This window comes from Pelodiscus sinensis, chromosome 14 (genome assembly GCF_052426305.1).
Source record: "Pelodiscus sinensis isolate ZL-2025 chromosome 14, ASM5242630v1, whole genome shotgun sequence".
In the NCBI taxonomy this organism is placed as follows: Eukaryota; Metazoa; Chordata; order Testudines; family Trionychidae; genus Pelodiscus; species Pelodiscus sinensis.
Window position 1 is genome coordinate 21,282,642 of NC_143065.1, and position 18,387 is coordinate 21,301,028.

The 18,387-nt window shown below is 43.9% G+C and overlaps 1 protein-coding gene across 1 annotated transcript in view; it reads left to right on the forward strand.

Annotated features, from left to right (window-relative positions):
* The first annotated feature begins 6,406 nt into the window (after positions 1-6,406).
* The window catches only part of GNB5 (G protein subunit beta 5), a 31,568-nt gene continuing 19,587 nt past the window's right edge, over positions 6,407-18,387 (forward strand). Inside the window, exons 1-4 of the mRNA XM_075897255.2 lie at positions 6,407-6,764; positions 12,502-12,638; positions 16,474-16,515; positions 17,408-17,484. Of these exons, the coding sequence (XP_075753370.1) occupies positions 6,653-6,764; positions 12,502-12,638; positions 16,474-16,515; positions 17,408-17,484 (368 nt within the window). The 5' untranslated portion in view covers positions 6,407-6,652. The remainder of the gene's footprint in view (positions 6,765-12,501; positions 12,639-16,473; positions 16,516-17,407; positions 17,485-18,387) is intronic.

Here is an 18,387-nt window from a genome sequence, read left to right on the forward strand (position 1 = left end):
TATTAGTTCACAATACTGAATCAGGGCTCTTTTTTTTTTTTTTTTTTTAACTTGCCTAACATTTTCCTTGTCCCTTATTTTGCATAAGAATGTGCTAGGTATATCTCATTTTCCTTCCTTGAAAGCTGTAATTTTTTACTTGTTGAAAATGGGGAAAGGTCTTTAAACTTCAGTAACAGCAGTGACTCTGGCTCATGAACAAAAAATAGATTCAATATTTTCCAGCATCCTGAAATGCCAATTTCTGTGTAAACCATCTTGCTATTAATGGGGTTTTTTATAGCTACCGAGTGCATTCTGAACCTTCCCTTCAGTTTTTAAAATGGTTATGAACAGGACAGACAGCTTAAAATATATGGTGGAAAAACAATTTTTGTAAATGCGGAGTCCTTCTGAAGCTTAATCCGTTGTTACGTGTCATTTGATTATGATGGTTCTGTTGCCATTATCTAAGCCAAAACCCAGAATAAGACATTGCAATAGAAAAACATTCCATGCACTATGACAGAAGGATGCTCCTGTCTGTTTCCTCATAAATATATCACCCACAGGGCATGTGCAAGTGATGATTTATCAAGCTTTTGAGATAAGCTGCTGAGAGCTTATCCAGCCTACAGCTGTCTATATATTGTCTAAGATCCATTAGCTACTGAGAGAGTACAGGAAAGGTTTGTCATCTCACTGTCATGCACTCCCCCTTTCTCCTCTGTCTCTTTCAGGTCTCTCCCTCAGCAAAGATGTGTGACCAGACCTTTTTGGCAATTGTGTTTGGTCCTTGTGACAAGTGCTCTAAAGAGAAACCCCTCAGAACAATTTACATCAAATCAGAACAACTCAACTACTGTGCACTATGTGTGGAAATGGTATGTTACAGCCTTTGCCAGAATGAATGCAAAAGTAAATAATGTGACAAGGAGGGGTCAGATGAATTTGCAGAATTCAGTTAGATATTACTTGGATATGAAACTGAAACCACATAGGGTCCCTGCTCTACTCCAAATAAAAGCCCTAGATGGAGAGTACCCAATGGCACTCTGAAGGGTAGAGATAAAGTCAACTTTTTGCTCCCTATTTGGAAAGTGGCTAGCTGCTTTTTCCCATATATGGTAAAAGATCACACACGCGATCTGTGCAAGTAAAAGTGCCTGACTAAATTCAGCCCTGGCATAATCATACACAGCTCCACTGAATGGATTACATGGGAATTACACCAGACCTCTATTTTGCCCATTAGCTTTAAAAAAAATAAACTCTGGATGAAACCCCATGAGGTTCTTGTAAAAAGCAGTTTCATAAGAGACCAGTAAATACAACTTTCTTAAATTATCACAATGAACCTGAATGTGATCCACAACCTGCCTGAACTTCTACATGATCCATAACCGATTAGCCATACTACTTTGCACAATGATCATTTCATTTCTCACAAGTTAGCCTGGTGCAAATGAGTTTCGTACTTGGATAGAGTATTCAAAGAAAGGGTATTGGAGAACTTATAGCCATGGGAATTAATTGTGAATTAAGGAGCACTGTGTAGTCAGAAGGCCCTGTCTTCTGCATAAATTTCAAAAGTGAGACCATGAACATAGGAGCCCATTTACATCCCTATTCTTACCAAAAGGGTACTGTCACCATGGTGTCCTAGCCAAGTTCCACGGCAGATAATTCTGTTCTGCCTATCTGAATTCCCCATGTAGTATTAATTGGAGAAATTATTCTTCTTTGCTTGCTACCCTGTACTTGTGTAGTAGTGTTGAGCAATGTCATTTCAGTGGTGGGTACAAAGAACCTTGCAAGAATGCTGTGAGGCTTACTTAGCTATGTTTACAAAGCCTAGTCAGAGCTTTGGATCAGAATGAGACTGCTGAACCAGTAACTGAGTAAGATGCAGTGAACACAGCTTATCAGCTGAAACTTAGCACATTCTAATACACTAAAACTGGTGAAATAAGTGCATGTAGATATAATGGCTACAATGCAAACAACCTCTTCTCCTCCTCTCCATTTGCTTCTCTTGACTTTGAATATGCCACTTTATCTCAGTTGTACCTGGCCAACACTGTATAAATACCAGTTTACGCAGCAGATTTTTCTGACAACTTGATAGACTGCTGAAACTGCACCAGGAGACTGTTTTCCATATTAAGACTCTTGCAAATTTCTCTCTGCTGCTTATACCAGGGAAGGCAGTATCTTACTGTTTGGAGTTAGGCCATAATAGAGGTTATTAACTGGAAGCAAACTGATGCTTCAGTCAGCATTGCCTCAGCACATTGAATCTTCATAACACAGGGTATGTTAGGCCCCCTATTAAAATTGGAGAAAGATAATTGGTAACAGCAGCAGGACTTGCTGCATCTTGCTTATGCATATTTATTTTGCAATATAGGTTTTAATATCAATATTTATCATATATATAGCTCTGCATCTTCTAACTTCTGTATAAGCAATAAGTAATGAGCTAGGGAAAAGTGAAGGTTCATGGACAGGGAACATTAGTTAAAAAGAGATGAGGGGGCTGTTTTTTAAAAATGCCTGCTTTTTTGTACATGGAAAATATGCACAAACATTTAATTGTGCAATGCTACTTTGCAATGTATTAAGACTGCATAAAATCAGGAATTTGTGTGCATAACTGGCTAGTTTCATGTCAGTGGTCAATTCCATATGCAATTATCAGGTTTCAATATACAAAACAGTTAATTATACATACAAATACAAGACCCAATTGTTCCCATGGGATTTTAAAAATCCCATTCTATATGATTCTTCCAAAGCCATGCCATCAGTGGCAGATGCAGGATTACAGAATTTAGGAATTCCTGGTTTCCAACCATGTGTTCGGTTCATTAGGCCGATTGGCTTTTATGCTAGCTCACCCTTTATTTCTCAGGTCTTTCTTTACCCATCTAGTTTTGAAATGTATGGTAAGCACAAGATACCCCAAAGGGGTTGTGCATCATGTTTTTGCTTTTTTCATTCTTTTAGGATTATTCTATATCCAATCATTCATATTATTTATCATGACATAACTATTCAAAGTGAGCCACTGGCCAAACTGTTCCATGATGGAAGTACAAGTCCTGGTTCCATTGCTGAGTTTTGCATGTAAGGCAGGGATTCTGCCATGCTTACATATGAAGAATACAATGTATCCTCCCCCTAATTATAGCATTTTTCCTTTAAGTAGAGGATGAGTTTTCTGAGTATTTACAAGTAGAGCATTTTAATTTTATTTAAAATGTGCCCTTAAAGGTACTTAGCACCTGTCAGACCATTTCTTCCTACTGTCTCCCAAATGATTTTAACACAGACTTATCAGCCTCTCCATACTGTGCAGACTCATTAAGCATTTGCCGTAGTCGAAGACCTTTTTTTAGGCTTAATGATCCCCTCCCCAATATTCTTCATAACAGATTGTTCATTTTTCAGTAGAGTTGGATTAGCAGCAGGTTTTACAGAGAATTCCACACACATCACTGCCTTCTTTCACACTTCCTGCCATCGCCCATTGTTCTCCATTGGAATGGGGCCTACCTAGCTTCCATGATGGCAGCTTGGCTTCAACCTCATTGGGAACAACAGGAGGGAGCGTCCATTTTGCAGATGATATCTTTGTATCTACATTTCCACTGAGAACAATAGAAAATGGCAGCTGGGTGATGAACTCAGAGATGGAACTCTCTGTAAAGAACTCCATTTGTTAGCCTTCAAGTTCAATAACCTGCCTTCGGCAGCAGCTGGTTAGTTAATGCTTCTGAGGAGAGCAAATCAAACCCTTCTCCCCACAACAGACTTGATCAACTGTGTAATATTGAACATGAGCTTACAGACTGGCTTTGGTATTACTGCCTTTGTCTGTAAAGCTATCCAGGTCCCTTTTAAACTCTATTTGACTCTAGAAACTCTCACAACAGATGACCATGTGATTTGAAATCAATTTGAAAGGATTCTGAATTTGGATTTCAACACAAAGACATTGTGGCACTTTAACTGTTGCCCTTCCTATTTCAGACTAAACACTCCCACAGCAGAATGAATTCTGCAAACATAGGCTAATGACTTGCTTAATATTCATTATGGTAATGAATAATTAATTGCTAATGTATTATTTGTTAATGTTAAAAACACATTGACTCTAGCAGAGATGGGTCTATGGGAGGGAGAAACAAACTGCCAATTTAGACATTATTAACTAAAGTCTCATTTAGTAAATAATGTGGCTTTTTTGAAAAACTTTGACTCAACTGTATGTTCTCCTCTATATTTGTCAACCAAATCTGGTTTATTTTATGGCAAGCTGCAGAACAGCTCTTCTCTAACCTGTTTTTTTAGCCTCGCTAGTTGACAGCCCAACTTTTAATATCCCAGGGTTTGCTTGGGTCAGTTAAATTTTTCTCCTGGTTTCAGACTCACAAAAGATATGTTCCATTGTACTTAGTACTAGCCTGAGCTGTAGTTGATACAGTTCTACTTCCTACTCACCAGACAGAACTTGCTTTTCCCACTGGATGAGAGGTGAGCAATCCGTTAAGATGCAGCATGCTTCCACCTACATCTCAGGTCCAAAGAGTTCTGCCCATTCCCACCCACTAGTTCATTTTGAGGAGTACCACACTTACACCCCTTTTTCACCTTCCCACATTGGGACCCAATATTCTCTGCAACTTTCACTCACAGGAGTAATCCAAATGTAATCAATCTGGAATCTGCTATAAGCACTTTGAGACTGAACTGAATTGATGCTGTGAGACTTTGGCATCCGATGACTTTGATGCCCTCAGTGCTGATTTTCAGCTTCTCCCAGGAGAGACTCAGCTCTTTACAGGACATGAGTTTTAATTCCTGTACACAGGAGATCTACTTAGTCAGATAAGTAAGGCAGCATGGTGAAGCACTGATTTGGCATTTCTATGCCCACCATCTCAAATGCAAGCAATATCTCAGCTGCACTCCAGATTCTATTTTGTCCCCATAGAAGTCAGTAACAAAACTTCCATTCACTTCAGTGTGGCCAGGATTCTTTGGCCTTCAAAAGCTGGGCATCTGACATAGGGCAAATTCCTTTATTAAATGAAATTGATTCTCCAAACTCCTCTCCCAACCCACCCATTGCCTCACCAAGTCAAAAACAGTCACAGTCTTTAATTTCATATAAGCAGATTTAATTCTTCAGATACCAAAACAGCACAGGTTAGAACCTTCTTGTCACTTTCTTGCTTATTAGCAATAATGCATTTGTTCCTCTGACATCACTTTAAGAGTACTGCATTATCCAGTGAGTAGATACCAGTTAGGAAGTGGGTGAGTGCTGGAAACTATTTCCAAAATACCATTTATCCTGGGGAGAACAGAGTGCTGCATCCCCAGTCAGCATCTGTGCTAACTCTTGACGGCAGTTACACCTTGAGCATAGGGATGTAGAAGAGAAACTGCATGAGACAGAACCCAACTGTGTACTGCTGTTAAACACAATGAGACAGGGGCTTTATTTTCTCCTGGGGCCTCATACTTCATCCAGGATGTGCGCACAGACTAAAAAGCAGCTGTGCTTACTTCACATCTCACATTTCAATCCTGGACCTTCTCCAGATTGAACAATAGTCACTTAGTTTGTCCATTTTCTGCCTGAGAGACAATGGGAGTCAATATTAGATCAAGGCCAATTAACAAAAGCAGAAGAGGCTATTTTCAGGAAGCTCCTTTGCAGAAAGACTACAAAGCCCATTTACAGCTGTCCTCTGCAAAACAAACATAAATCAGTTACAGCCTCAATACATCAGAAGCATTTTCTCACACACATGCATAGGCCACAATTAAAGATGGTGCTGGGCAAAATAGTCACAATTACATCAAAATCAGGGGTTTATTTGTTTTGTTTTGATTTTGCAAAACACCCATTTTATGGGGGGAGAGAATAATAAACACGTTTATTTTTGTGGCATGTAATAATCCTGATTGTTTTCAACCAAAGCATTTGACAAAGAAGGGGTAAGTATCAGGAGCGCCATTCCACCGAGACACAGAGAAGGGGATGGAGATTTCTCTCTGCTGCCTAAGAGATCTGGATTTCAGGGGGCCAAATCACCAATTCAGTTTTAAACATCTCAGCCCCGCTGTCCAAAGGTCGAGGGTTGGGGGGCTGGAGACCTTGCCAGGCCTGGTACCTTGATCTCTGGTCCTGTTTTTGAAGACAACCCTGTGAATTTTTAAAATCTCACTTGTGCCAGGTTCACGAGTTTCAGCAAACCCCACAAAAGCCTCTTGGCACCAGCCTGGGTGGGATGAAATCCCGGGGCTGAGAAACAGCCTGGCATGGAAACGCTCCTGGGGGAAGTGTCGGAGAGCCCCAGGGCTGGGCAAGGGCTTGAGCAACAGCCAGCCCGGAGCCGAGGCACCTGCCTTTAGCCCAGGTGGTGCCAGCCCGTCGCTCCCTGCACGGCGCCCGGCGGCGGGGGGGGGGGGGCGAGCAGGTGCTGAGGGCTGCACCCAGCAGCACGAGCCTGGCCGCGAACGTCAGCGCGCGGAGGGGAGGGGAGCCCCGCGCGGTTCCCAGGCTCGGGCGGCGGGAGCTGCGGCAGCATCCCTGCGAGCCGGGCCCGCCAACCCCTCCTCTCCCTGCCTCTCCCCGCCCGCCGCCTGCCGCGCCAAGATGGCAACCGAGGGGCTGCACGAGAGCGAGACCCTGGCGACGCTGAAGAGCGAGGCGGAGAGCCTGAAGGGCCGCCTGGAGGAGGAGCGGGCCAAGCTGCACGATGTGGAGCGTGAGTCGGGGGCAGCGGGAGGGCTGGGGCGCGGCCGGGCCGAGCGGAGCTGGTGCCTGGCCCGGGCCGGTGGCGGACCCCGGGCGCGTGGCCCTGCGGGGGGAGAGGGAGCGTGTCCTTTGCACCCCGTTCCCCGGCCCGGGTGGGGGGTGGCGCTGAGCCGTGCCCGGGCTGGCGGGGGAGGGGAGGAAGAGGCATTGCTATTGCTGCAGCTGCTCATTGGCTGCTGCTGTGATTCAGTAGCATCCCTGCGGGCGGCAGCAGCAGCCGGGGTGAAATCCCGGCCTTGGAGTCAGGGGGAGGTTTCCCTGCGCCTGCCTCTTGTCCAGTATTTCATCCCTGCGCGTGGCTCCCAAAATCCCAACCTGCTGTGCCCGGGTACCGCTCTAGGACTTCCCAGCCCTTCTGGGGGCCAGATAGCTAGCGAGTCCACTCCAAGCCAGCACGCCTACCAGGCTCCCTGGGCACTAGGCAAGACAGACACATAGTCCTGCACAATGTGACACCCTTCGACTCTGCTTAACACAGAATAATGTTCAAAAGCTTCACGGAGTAGCCGAGTTAGTCTGTACAGGATAAACTTAAACAACAACAAATAATCTGGTAGCACCGTAAAGACTAACAAAATATGTAGAATCTGTAGATGATATCATGAGCTTTCATGAGCTGTGCCATCTGCATGTTTTGTTAGTCTTTAAGGTGCTACCAGACTATTTGTTGTTTTTTAAGTTTTTACAGAATAATGTGACCTTGTTGGCCTGAAATCCCAGAGATACGACACCTTATTTTTATTACCTCTCATTCATTTAAAAAATGTTACAAGTATAAATCGTCACATTTTTCTTGAAGTATACGGTTGATGTTACTAGTGGGTTTTTTGGTGGGCTTATTACAACTTTGTTCCTCCTGTTTCTGAAAAAGGGATACAGGACTGTATCTGCTGATTTATGTGATCACTATTTGTTACTCTCTGTAAATTTCAGATTTTTTTAAAAAAATACACTTGTTTCTTTTCTGTCACACATGAGGCATTTTCTTGCCTAAATGTGATTATCATAGGTTTTGTCAGTATCCTATTAATAGGAATCATTGAACAGAGATGGCCTCCTCACAGAAACATTGCCATAATCAGTAGTCTTGCAGTATAATTGCTACAAGATAAGCAATAAGGCCTCAGTTCAGCAGACCACTTGAGCATATGCTTAAAACTGTCTCTATTTAATTATATATATGCTATTTCTTAACTTTAATTGTGCATACTCTAATTGTAAGTCTCATGATGTTTGTGGAACACTCTTTTCATGTTTACTTCATAGATCTGTAAATTAATGGGGTTTTTAGAACTTTTTTTTATGAAGGCTGTGTATGTTACCCAAGGTTTGATTTTCTTGACAAAGTCTGTGACTATTAGCATTTTTTCCCTTCATAGGAGGGTTTATTTTGGGTCTTTTTTCCCCTCCCCGGTGTGTTCACTCCTGAGCAAAACTCCTGTTTTTTTGTTTTTGTTTTTACATAGATTTGGGTCTATGTTGATGGCTCGTGGTCTTCCTGTGCTTTTAAACTATTTCCAACAGCTATCTCTATTGGGAAAATAAATAACTTCCCTTTTTATCTCTTAAAATTATGACTAACACTTTTGGTAATGACAAAACCATGATCCTTCCCCCCCCCCCCCATTTTCCTCCAAAAGAAACTGCTTGCCTTAATAGCTTTTCTCTTCTTTGTTCAATTTTATTTTGAATTGTAGCTCTTTGAAAAATGTGAACAGACATCTGAAGCCTTTTTATTTGACTTGCAATCAGGAAAACTCTCAGGGTTAATTACAGTATTGAAAAGTTTGGATTAGAAATATGAACAATTATATTGTCTATGTGATTTATAGATTTTAGTGCCAGCAGGCACTTTTATAATCATCTAATCTGACATGACCTCTTTCCTCCCTCACATTACCTGCATAACAGAGGCAGAACCCAATAATTTCTGCATCAAGCCTCATAACTTCTGTTTAACTATAGCATACTTTATAGAAGGATATCCAGAGTAACTTGCAATATTCTGTGCTCAATCCTTCATCTTTATTTGCACAAACTACCTTTTGTGACTAGTCCTGGTTAGTGCATTAGAGCTATTCACCCGAGTCAGAGCTGCAAGGTCACACTCATAGTTTGCAATAGTGTCTTTAAAACTATTATAAATATTTTTAAAATTTGTATATGTCTGTGAAGTCTTTTTAGGGCTGCTATGAGTTTGCTTTGGTTTCAGAGTGTAGGATCAAACTTCTAAGAGAGTTATTTGTACTAAAGTAGGCAGTTCTGCAGACTCAGTGTTGCATTAACAGAAAGGAAACGTATGGCTAATGGCAGTAAGATGTGTTTTATTTGTTAAGCCCTGGACACTGGCATTTGAACCTAGCCTTGCAGCTCCCATAACAACCTCCAGCACTTGTATTCTGATTATAGTATTGCAGGATCTCAATAGAGCGTTTGATTGGCTTCACTTGATAATGGTGTGCAGGAGAGGATGTAATTTTTCAATAGGTTTAGCTGATGCTTTTTGGAAAGGCTGGTTTGCTTCTGACCCCTCACAAAGATCAATCTGTAATGGACGAATTGTCAGGAATAATGGGCAGCAATTTAGTTTCCTTGCTATGTGAGATTTAAGTCCCTTGTAAGGCTATGTTTGTAGCTAAGAGCATTATTTTCAGCCCCTGACCCAGTCTGCAAGGCTGATGATTATTGAAAAGCAGATCCATAAGAAATCAATATCAGATGTAGGCAGAAATTGCTCAGCTGACTGTGAGCCAAAGAGCCATCTTTGTAGAGTAAGGGTGCCCGTCCTACTGCTGTGACAGCCCTTCCCAGCTCATATGCTTTCTCACTGCTGCTTAAACAAAGGGCAAAGATTTTAGCTGTGAGTTTTCTGAAGTAATTCTAATTTAGGGCTTGATTCTAAAAGGTACTGAGTTACCCGCAGCTTTCATCAATGGCAATTACATCTACCCAGAGCATTCACTCATCACCAATGGGATTGACCCAGCACTCAAGCTCCAAGTCACTTGAGCTAAAAAATCTAAAGTCCAGATACAATTGTGTTGTTATCAATGGGAGTCTTCCCACTGATTCTAGTATGAGTGCAGTAGAAACATCTGATTGACTGATATAGGCAACCCACTAGCAAGTGACATGTGGCATCCATTGAATCACACCAGCGTGTCTCTGGATCAGGTCCTCTTTAATCTCTGGGGCTATGTCTACACTGCAGGCTTCTTGCACAAGAACTTTTTGCAGAAGATCTTCTGCAAAAAGTTCTTGCACAAGAGCCCGTCCACACTGCCATGTGTTTTTGCGCAAGAGAGTGTCCGCACTGCTATGGACACTCTTGCACAAGAACGCTCTGATGGTCATTCACAGACTGGCCATCAGAGCACCTGTGCTTTATCCGATAGGGGTTTCTAGCGCAAGAAACCCTTGTTGTCCATCAGCATGTGCCTTTTTGCACAAGAGCTCTTGCACAAACAGGCTTATTCCTCATAGAAAGAGGAATAACTCTTCTGACAATCTACTGTACTTTTTTCTTGTGTAAAAACGCACTTGTAGTGTGGACGCTCTGTGAGTTTTAGATGTAGCCTCTGCAGTGTAGATGTAGCCTGAATCTGGCTATAAGGCTGATTTAGAGCACACAGACTCCTATAACTCCTAGTCTAGCCTATAGCTTAGTGGTCTCCAACCTTTGTAAGCATGAGATCGCTTTTTGAATTTCAGTACAATCCAAGATCTACCTTAGACCCAAACATGCTTGCCCCAGCTTCTTCCTACCCTTCTCCAAGGCCCTGGCCCTGCTCACTCCATCCTTCCTCCCTCCCTCCCCCATCCTCACTCACTTTTATCAGGCTGGGGGCAGAGGGCTGAGGATCTGGGGAGGGGATGCAGATGCTGATCTTGGGCTAAAGGTTTTGGAATGTGGGAAGGGTTCTGAGCTGAGGTAGTTGAGTAGCAGGGGGGTTCAAGGTGCTGGCTCTGGGAGGGAGTTTGGGTGTAGGGGGACTCAGGGCTAGGGCAGAGGTTTGGGGTGGAGGAGGGGTTCAGGACTGGACCTGGGATTTGGAATGTGGGCTCCAGCTGGGCACCGCTTACCATGGGTGGCTTCTGGGTGGTGGTACTGGGGACTAAGGCAGGCTCACACCTACTCCCAAAAGCAGCCAGCAAACTCTCTCCATACCTGCCCCTTCCCGCTTTGTGGAGATGGGGTACAGGATGGGGGAAGGGCAGGGGCACCTCAAGGCAGAGGGCAGAAGCAGCATGGCAGTGCTGAGAGGGGCAGATGAAGTGTCTGCACTTGACAGCCTCCCGGCCAAACCTGTCAGAATCACCTGTCAGAGGCTCCAAGATCTACCAGTAGATCCCGATCTACTGGTTGGTGACCACTGCTGTAGCTCACGTAGCAGCCCCATTCCCTCCAGGCTCCTTGCAAAATGTTTTAATGCTGGTAAAGCCACTAGATCCTCATAAATGCAGATACAATGTCCCCCTCTTACTGTGGTTTTCTAGGGCCAGCCCAGATTCCTTTTGCTCCTGTATGAAAGAAGCAATTTTGTATGTCTTTACTGAGCTCTTGCTAGAATGAACATCACAGAAACAAATTAGACTTCTCAACTAATGCCCCCCGCTGCCATTCATCGGGGACAGTTACAACATGAGGTTTTAGGGGTGCAAAATGGCTTTGCACAGTGCCATGAGTGGGGTGGATTTCACAGTGAGGTGCCTTTGCATATGCATTGTTACAGCCACGTCCTGTTGGAAATCTGAACTTATTTATAGAAACCCCAGCTGGAAAGAAATAACTTAAAACGTGAGAACTCAAGCTGGAAGATTTTACTTCAGATTCTCCAGAATGAATAGAAACTGATCCATAAAGCCATGTATTTTTAGAAATAAACCCTTGCTATTCTCCAGACACAAGTGAAGTGAAAAGGCTTTGTTGTTTGTTACATTGAGGCAGGTTAATGTCATAAGATATGACGCTATTAAAAAAACTGCTCAGCCACTCAGCTTATGCAAGGGCACGTATGGCAGCTGGCACACACGCTGCCTGTGGCTGCCAGTGTGAATTCCGAGTGCAGATCAAACCTGTGATGGAAGTCCAGTACTTATATCACCTTTAGGTCAGAGCTGCCGCATTAAAATGTCCTCTCATTGCTAGGGCTGAAGTTATTTTTAAAAAGAAGCATTTTATAACATTGAAAGGACTTTAGAACCACAACAATCATTTGAGACAAAACACTGTATTAAAAAGTAAGAGCTGCAAAATTTTATGATTGCATATAGTATTTCAGTTAAAAAAATTATCAACAAATGTAAAAAGTCCTAAATAATGTAAATGAATTTTTGGTACATAAACACATTCACAACCTTCCTCTCCCCCCAGTGAACAAAACCTGGTATGCCAGATGGTTTGATTAGATGACATTCTCTAAGGAGTCTTCTGTTTTTAATAGCAATGCTTCTGTGAAGAATACTATACTATACACGTGGTTAGATATGCTTCAAGTGATCCTTTAGCGTCTGATCTTGCAAACACTCACATGACTAACAACTCACCTGTATAGACTCATTGTGCTTCTTGGAATGACTCACATGAGCAAAAGTCACTCCTGAGTTACAGTATCAGTGTTTGGAGGACCAGGGTTTTAATACAGAGCAAACATTTGGTGAGTCTCTTTATGGCTAATTCTCCACAGTTCATCAGGTGGCCGAACGTGTGGAAGCACTAGGTCAATTCGTGATGAAGACCAGGAGAACTCTGAAAGGCCATGGCAATAAAGTCCTCTGCATGGACTGGTGCAAAGATAAAAGACGAATTGTGAGCTCTTCCCAGGTGAGTTATTTGAAGTCCATGATAGCCAGGCACAATTCTTATAGCTACACTAGGTAACATAAATTGGAAATAATACCTATGGTTAGTCTAAAAGCTTTTATGATGCCTAAAGCATTCTTTTAGTAACATTTGTTCAGAAATCATAAACCAGACTACTGAATAAAGAATATAATTCTGGTAAGCATTAACACACCTATTGAAGGTGATACTTTAAAGACCCTTCTTCCATTTTTCATGCAGAATTTTTCCAGTGTCCACAGTCATTTAGCACACAATATTACAATGAGCTGGTTTGAGATCAGATGCCTCTTATTCTTTATGGACACTCAATATGCAGCACACTCTCATTTGGAAAGAAAGAATTGGAATGAGGAAATCTGAAAACATTTTGATTCTACTAGAGAGGTCTCAATGTGATCTGTGAACATGAAATCCTTTTTGTGGTCTGGAAGATTGATGGGACCTTAAAGAAACACTCAGCCAGCTAGAACTACTACAAATATTTGGACATTTTGAGAAACAGTTTGCAAGTCTGTTCAAGATCAGTCTTATGTACAGGGGGATGGGAGACGTATTGAGATAAATGCCTGTCACTGGTTCACATTCTGAATGGTAATGGCTGAAACTTGTTACATCTGACAGCTGTTTTCTGGCCTTTCTGAAATGAGTTGCTGTCTCAATCTAGTGCCTACAGGATAGAATAGGATATCTGCATCACAAAACCACCATGAGAATTACTGCTGTCTGACACCATTCTTGGATGTCTCAGCCAGGAGACCAAAGATTGAACAGTTAGTAATCTATTTTTTTTTGAAGTGGTGAAGTCTCTGTGTGTAGGTCTGAAAGCAAAAAAGAGAGGCTTATTCCACTTTAAAAATGTATCCTGAAAAAATGTTTCTGTGAACCTGCTTGGGGTTTTAGGTACTGTATTAGCATTACAGGAAAGTGAAGTTTGTTTTCTGTTTGATGACACTTGCATAATTTCACTTTGCATTTTTTAAACTTCTATTTTAAGAATTTAATGAGTCCAGGGAAATAAAAATAGCTGGTTGCAAACAAAATTCACTTTTTCCCAGTCTGGAATGTTAAAGGATATTATGCCAGTCCACAAGATAAGATGATTATGTAGCATGCTATTGATTGCATGTTCATTCTTATTGTTAGGTTACTTGGGTAATTAAAGGTTAATTAAGAGTAGCAGTAGAGAAAAAGAAGGGAGTAGAGGAAGGATGGAATGGGGAAAAGCAGATAAACAGAGTGATGCGAGGAGCAGATGTAACTGCTCATTTGTAGAAGAAAAGAATGAATACAAATTTATTCAGATGGTTGTTTCTTGAGAAGATCAAGATCCCCATGGTAAGTCTGAGGACAGCTCCTTTAAGGCTACATCTATCCTGTGAGCTGAGAGTCCCTCGCTGACCACAGGCTCCATCCTGCGCTGCCACTTTAAAATGCCATGCGGAGCCCAGGGTCAGCTGGAGTATTCCCAGCTGACCCTGAGCTCCGCACAGCTGCTGCTTTGAAACACCGAGGTGGCGTTTCAAAGGGACAGTACCGCACAGCTGATCCCATACAGAGCTCTGTGTAGCACTGCCCCTTTGAAACGCCGAGGTGTTTCAAAGGGACAGCGCCGCAAGGGGCTGACCCCAGGCTCCATGCAGTGCTGCTTTGAAATGTATCAAAGTGTTCCAAAGTGGCAGTGCTGCACGGAGCTTGGTATGGGCTCCATGTGGTGCTGCTGCTTTGAAGTATCTTCTCTTCCTCCCCCCTCTTGCTCCCTCTATCTGATAGAAGCAGCAAGGGGGGAGGGAATTGACTAGTCAACTAGTTCTTAACATACTTAATCGTAAGCTAAGTCCCCTCTAAGCTGTGCGGCCACACAGCTGAGCTTCCTATTAAGCCCTTCACAGGGGCTCAGGGCTGCAGTGGGGAGAGGTGCCTCTCCCAAAGCTGCTATGGCTGGGGAAGTAGTGCCCCTCTCTAGCAGCCCCATCACAGAACTACTGTGGCCAGGGCAGCTCTGTACTGGGGCCAGCAGGGAAGTGGCCAGCAGCAGGTCCAACTCCTAGGCAAGTGGCTCTGGGGCTCTGTTTACTGTCCCCTCCCTGAGCACAAGTGGGAGCTTGTGGGGGCAGTGCTTGTGGAGTGCTTGCAGGTGAGAGCAGTGCATTGCAGAGCCCCTTGTTCCCTCTCCCCCAGGGTCAGACCTGCTGACCACTTCCAGTGCACAGTGTTGTGCCCTAGGATAGGCAGGCATCAGGCAGCTTGCATTAGTGCTGCTGACCTGGAGCCTCCTAGGTAAGCCTCGGTCTCCACCTTCTGCCTCAGCCTGAGCTCTCCCCAAATCTGGATTTACTTACCGCATCCCAAACGTCTTATCCTGGCCCCGCCCCACAGCCCACACCCTTGGCCAAGAGTAAGGATGTTAAATTGTGGTTAACTGACTAGTCGAGTAGTCGATGGAATATCAACTAGTTGATAGGTACTTTCACATTCCTCCTTTGAAATGTGCAAGAGCCCCTGCTGGGGCTCTTGTAAATTTCAAAGGAGGAATGCGGAACTCCACGTGCATCCCAGGGCCAGCAGGAAGTCCCACTGACTCAGGATGCATGCGGGGACTCTTGTGCATTTCAAAGACTCAGCACCCTCATGGAGCCAGAGGTCAGTGGGGGACTCAGAGTCCCCCATTGACCCTGGGCTTCATGCTGTGCTGTATGCTGCACGGAGCCCATGGTCAGCTGGGGAGTTATAAGCTGACCCTGGGCTCCACGATGCTTCCCCTTTGAAACACTGAAGCAGCATTCAAAGGGGCAGCACTGCACAGCTGATCCCTGACTTAGCTGTGGGGCTCTGCCCCTTTGAAATGCCACTTTGGGGTTTCAAAATGGCAGCGCCACACAGCTGATCCCCGGTTCTGTGCGGCACTGCCACTTTGAAGTACCCCTTCTACTGCCTCCTTTGCTGCCTCTGATAGAGGCAGTAAGGGGGGGAGGGGAGAAAATCGACTAGTCGACTGACTATAGTCGACTATCCAACTAGTCCACTCCTTAGCATCCTTAGCCCAGAACCCATACCTCCTCCAGCTCCCCAGCACTGAGCCTCTCCCCAAATCTGGAGCTCCCTCTTGCATCCCAAACTACTCATCCCCAGGTCCACCCCACAGCCCACGCTCCTTCCTGTATCCCAACCCCCTGTCTCAATTTGCAGCACTCTCCTGTATTCTGAATCACTTGGTCCCTCATCCCCAATTCCACTCCAGAGCCCATACCCCCAACCAGCACCCTTACCCTCACCTACTCCTCAACTGCCCCGGGCCAGAGCCTCTTCTCAGGCCCGGAGTTCCCATTTAGAGCCCATTCCCCAAACCCTTGACCACACTCTTACCACATGCCGCCCATGTGACTTTTGTTATGTGATACATTATCTCTATAGTAGTGCACATAACGAATGTCATTCTCCATATGGACATAAGAAATGAGCAGGAACACTGGAAATCAGTGCTAAGACTGATCTTTTTTCAGAGGCACACTGGAAAAAAGGGTATTTATCTCCACACAGGGCTTATCTATCTCCATTTGGCCATGCGTGTGAGGGGGGATGGTGCAGCGTCATTTTGCATTTAAAGAAATAACTCGCCTAATTAAGTGGCACCTCTGATTCAGAGCACACTGCACTGTTGTGAACAGCAGTGTTGTAAAGGCGGTGACATATTTCCAGGAGAAATAGCATGTGGAATAGATGCTAACAGCAGTGCTTTACCCTGATCTCTGAAATATGAGAGTAAAAGTATTGTCTGAAGTCTCCAATTTCTCTCTCCATTGTGTGTTGAATTTAGGATGGGAAGGTGATAGTGTGGGATTCCTTCACTACCAACAAGGTAAGTGGACTTCTGCAGTTTCTGTACATAAAGCTAAATATGGCTGCATGCATGGATGTGCTAGAGGTGGGAATGGTAGTCCTTCCCTTTCTGTCTTCCTTAGTGCACCAGAGCTCATGGCACCACTGCCTGGGCTCTCCAGCTGAAGCATGAGCATACCACTACTCTGGGCACCAAGAGGTGCAAAGCAGGGCTGGCAAAGTGTAGGCTACACCTATAGAATACCTATAGTGATTGCCATGAGTATGTATGTGCCCTGGCATATTGGACCTCTTGTATTTTCTCCTGCTATATTTAGCCATAATATTCCCTGATTTTCCTACATGAGTGATGCTGATCCCTCTTCACCCCCCCCCCCCCCATCCCCCAGTGTAGCTCAAGTCTGCATAGCCTTAGCAGACATTGTAGCTAATAAAGAGTATCACTGGCATTAGAAAAAGCAGTCCACTCTAATTTACATTTGAAAAAATGCTGCAATGACCATCCAAAATGTCAATAGTTCTAAAGCTTGCAGGTGCCCAGGATCTTACACAGTTATCCTGAAGTAATCCACAGCCAGTCATAAATTTGATTAGCTTTGTGTTGGGAAATAAACCTAGTGGTATTAAGAAATGCGTAACTTGGCAAATGTGGCTTAATTCTCATTCTCATAAATCCTCTTGGTTTCACAATGAAAGCTGATTTTGAATTGCAGCTTGATTCTGCATGGTTCAAATTTACAAGCAAAAATATGTTAAAATGGACAATCTGATTTGTTGTCTATTTTCATTAAACTCAACAAGGTGTCATAACAGCATTTGAGCAATTGTGTGGTTATTTTAACAGCAATTAGTGACATGGTAATGAACTCAGAAGTTCATTCTTGAGATGTAAGGAGAGTCTTATGTTTTAGGAACATGCGGTGACTATGCCATGTACTTGGGTGATGGCGTGTGCATATGCCCCATCTGGATGTGCCATTGCTTGTGGGTAAGTAGAAGCTCTTGCAACTTCTTCGCTAGAAATCTGTAACTTTGAGCTCAGGGAACATTTTCCAGTGTTGGCAAACCTCCCCCTTTCTTCAAGAATACTTTAGAAAACAATGTGGAATTCCAGGGGAAAGGCCTGAAATTTTTTTCTGTCAGTAAAAAGCAACTCTCCAAATTAGTCAGCTGATTATTATTTTCCAAAATAACAACAATCTGATTAACCCTTCTTTACCCCTCACTGGGATTGTTTGGTACCTTAACAAATATTGAAAGTGCTATCGTTTGGATGCTGTAAGCAATTATGAAAGTGTTACACCCAAAGGGCCTGGTTCTGTCCCACACTGGTTCATGTGGATTTAACTCCATTGACTTCAAAGGAGTTAGTTCTGATTTATACTAGGGATGATAGCTATTGGGTAATTGAATAGTCATGTAAGCACATGAAATCTTTGCAGTTACATGACTATTCGATAGTCCTAGGGGCAGGGCTGGCAGCCAGTGCGCTCCAGCCCCACTCCCAAGGAGCCCTCTGCCATGCCACGCTGCTGCCTCTGTATTAGGGGGAGCTAGTGTGTGAGGGGAGCCAATTTAAAAACCAGCTCCCCTCTCAGACCAGCTGCTTTCCATGCCATGCTGCTGCCTCTAATACCCACACAGCAGCACAGGGTGGCAACAGTCCCTGTCTGAGTGATGGGAGAGACTCCAGACAGAGGGGGGCGACCTGCTGACAAGAGCTAATTCCCAGTGCTACTGGGAGGAGGCACCAGGGCGGTCAGTCATGCCCCGTGACAAGCACTGACAGCTAAAAGTATCTGTTCCATATGAATTAAGTCACATAGTAATCAAAACATGCAATATGGGCCTGATCCAATATGAGTATGTTAGCAAAGGGAGTTTCACAGTA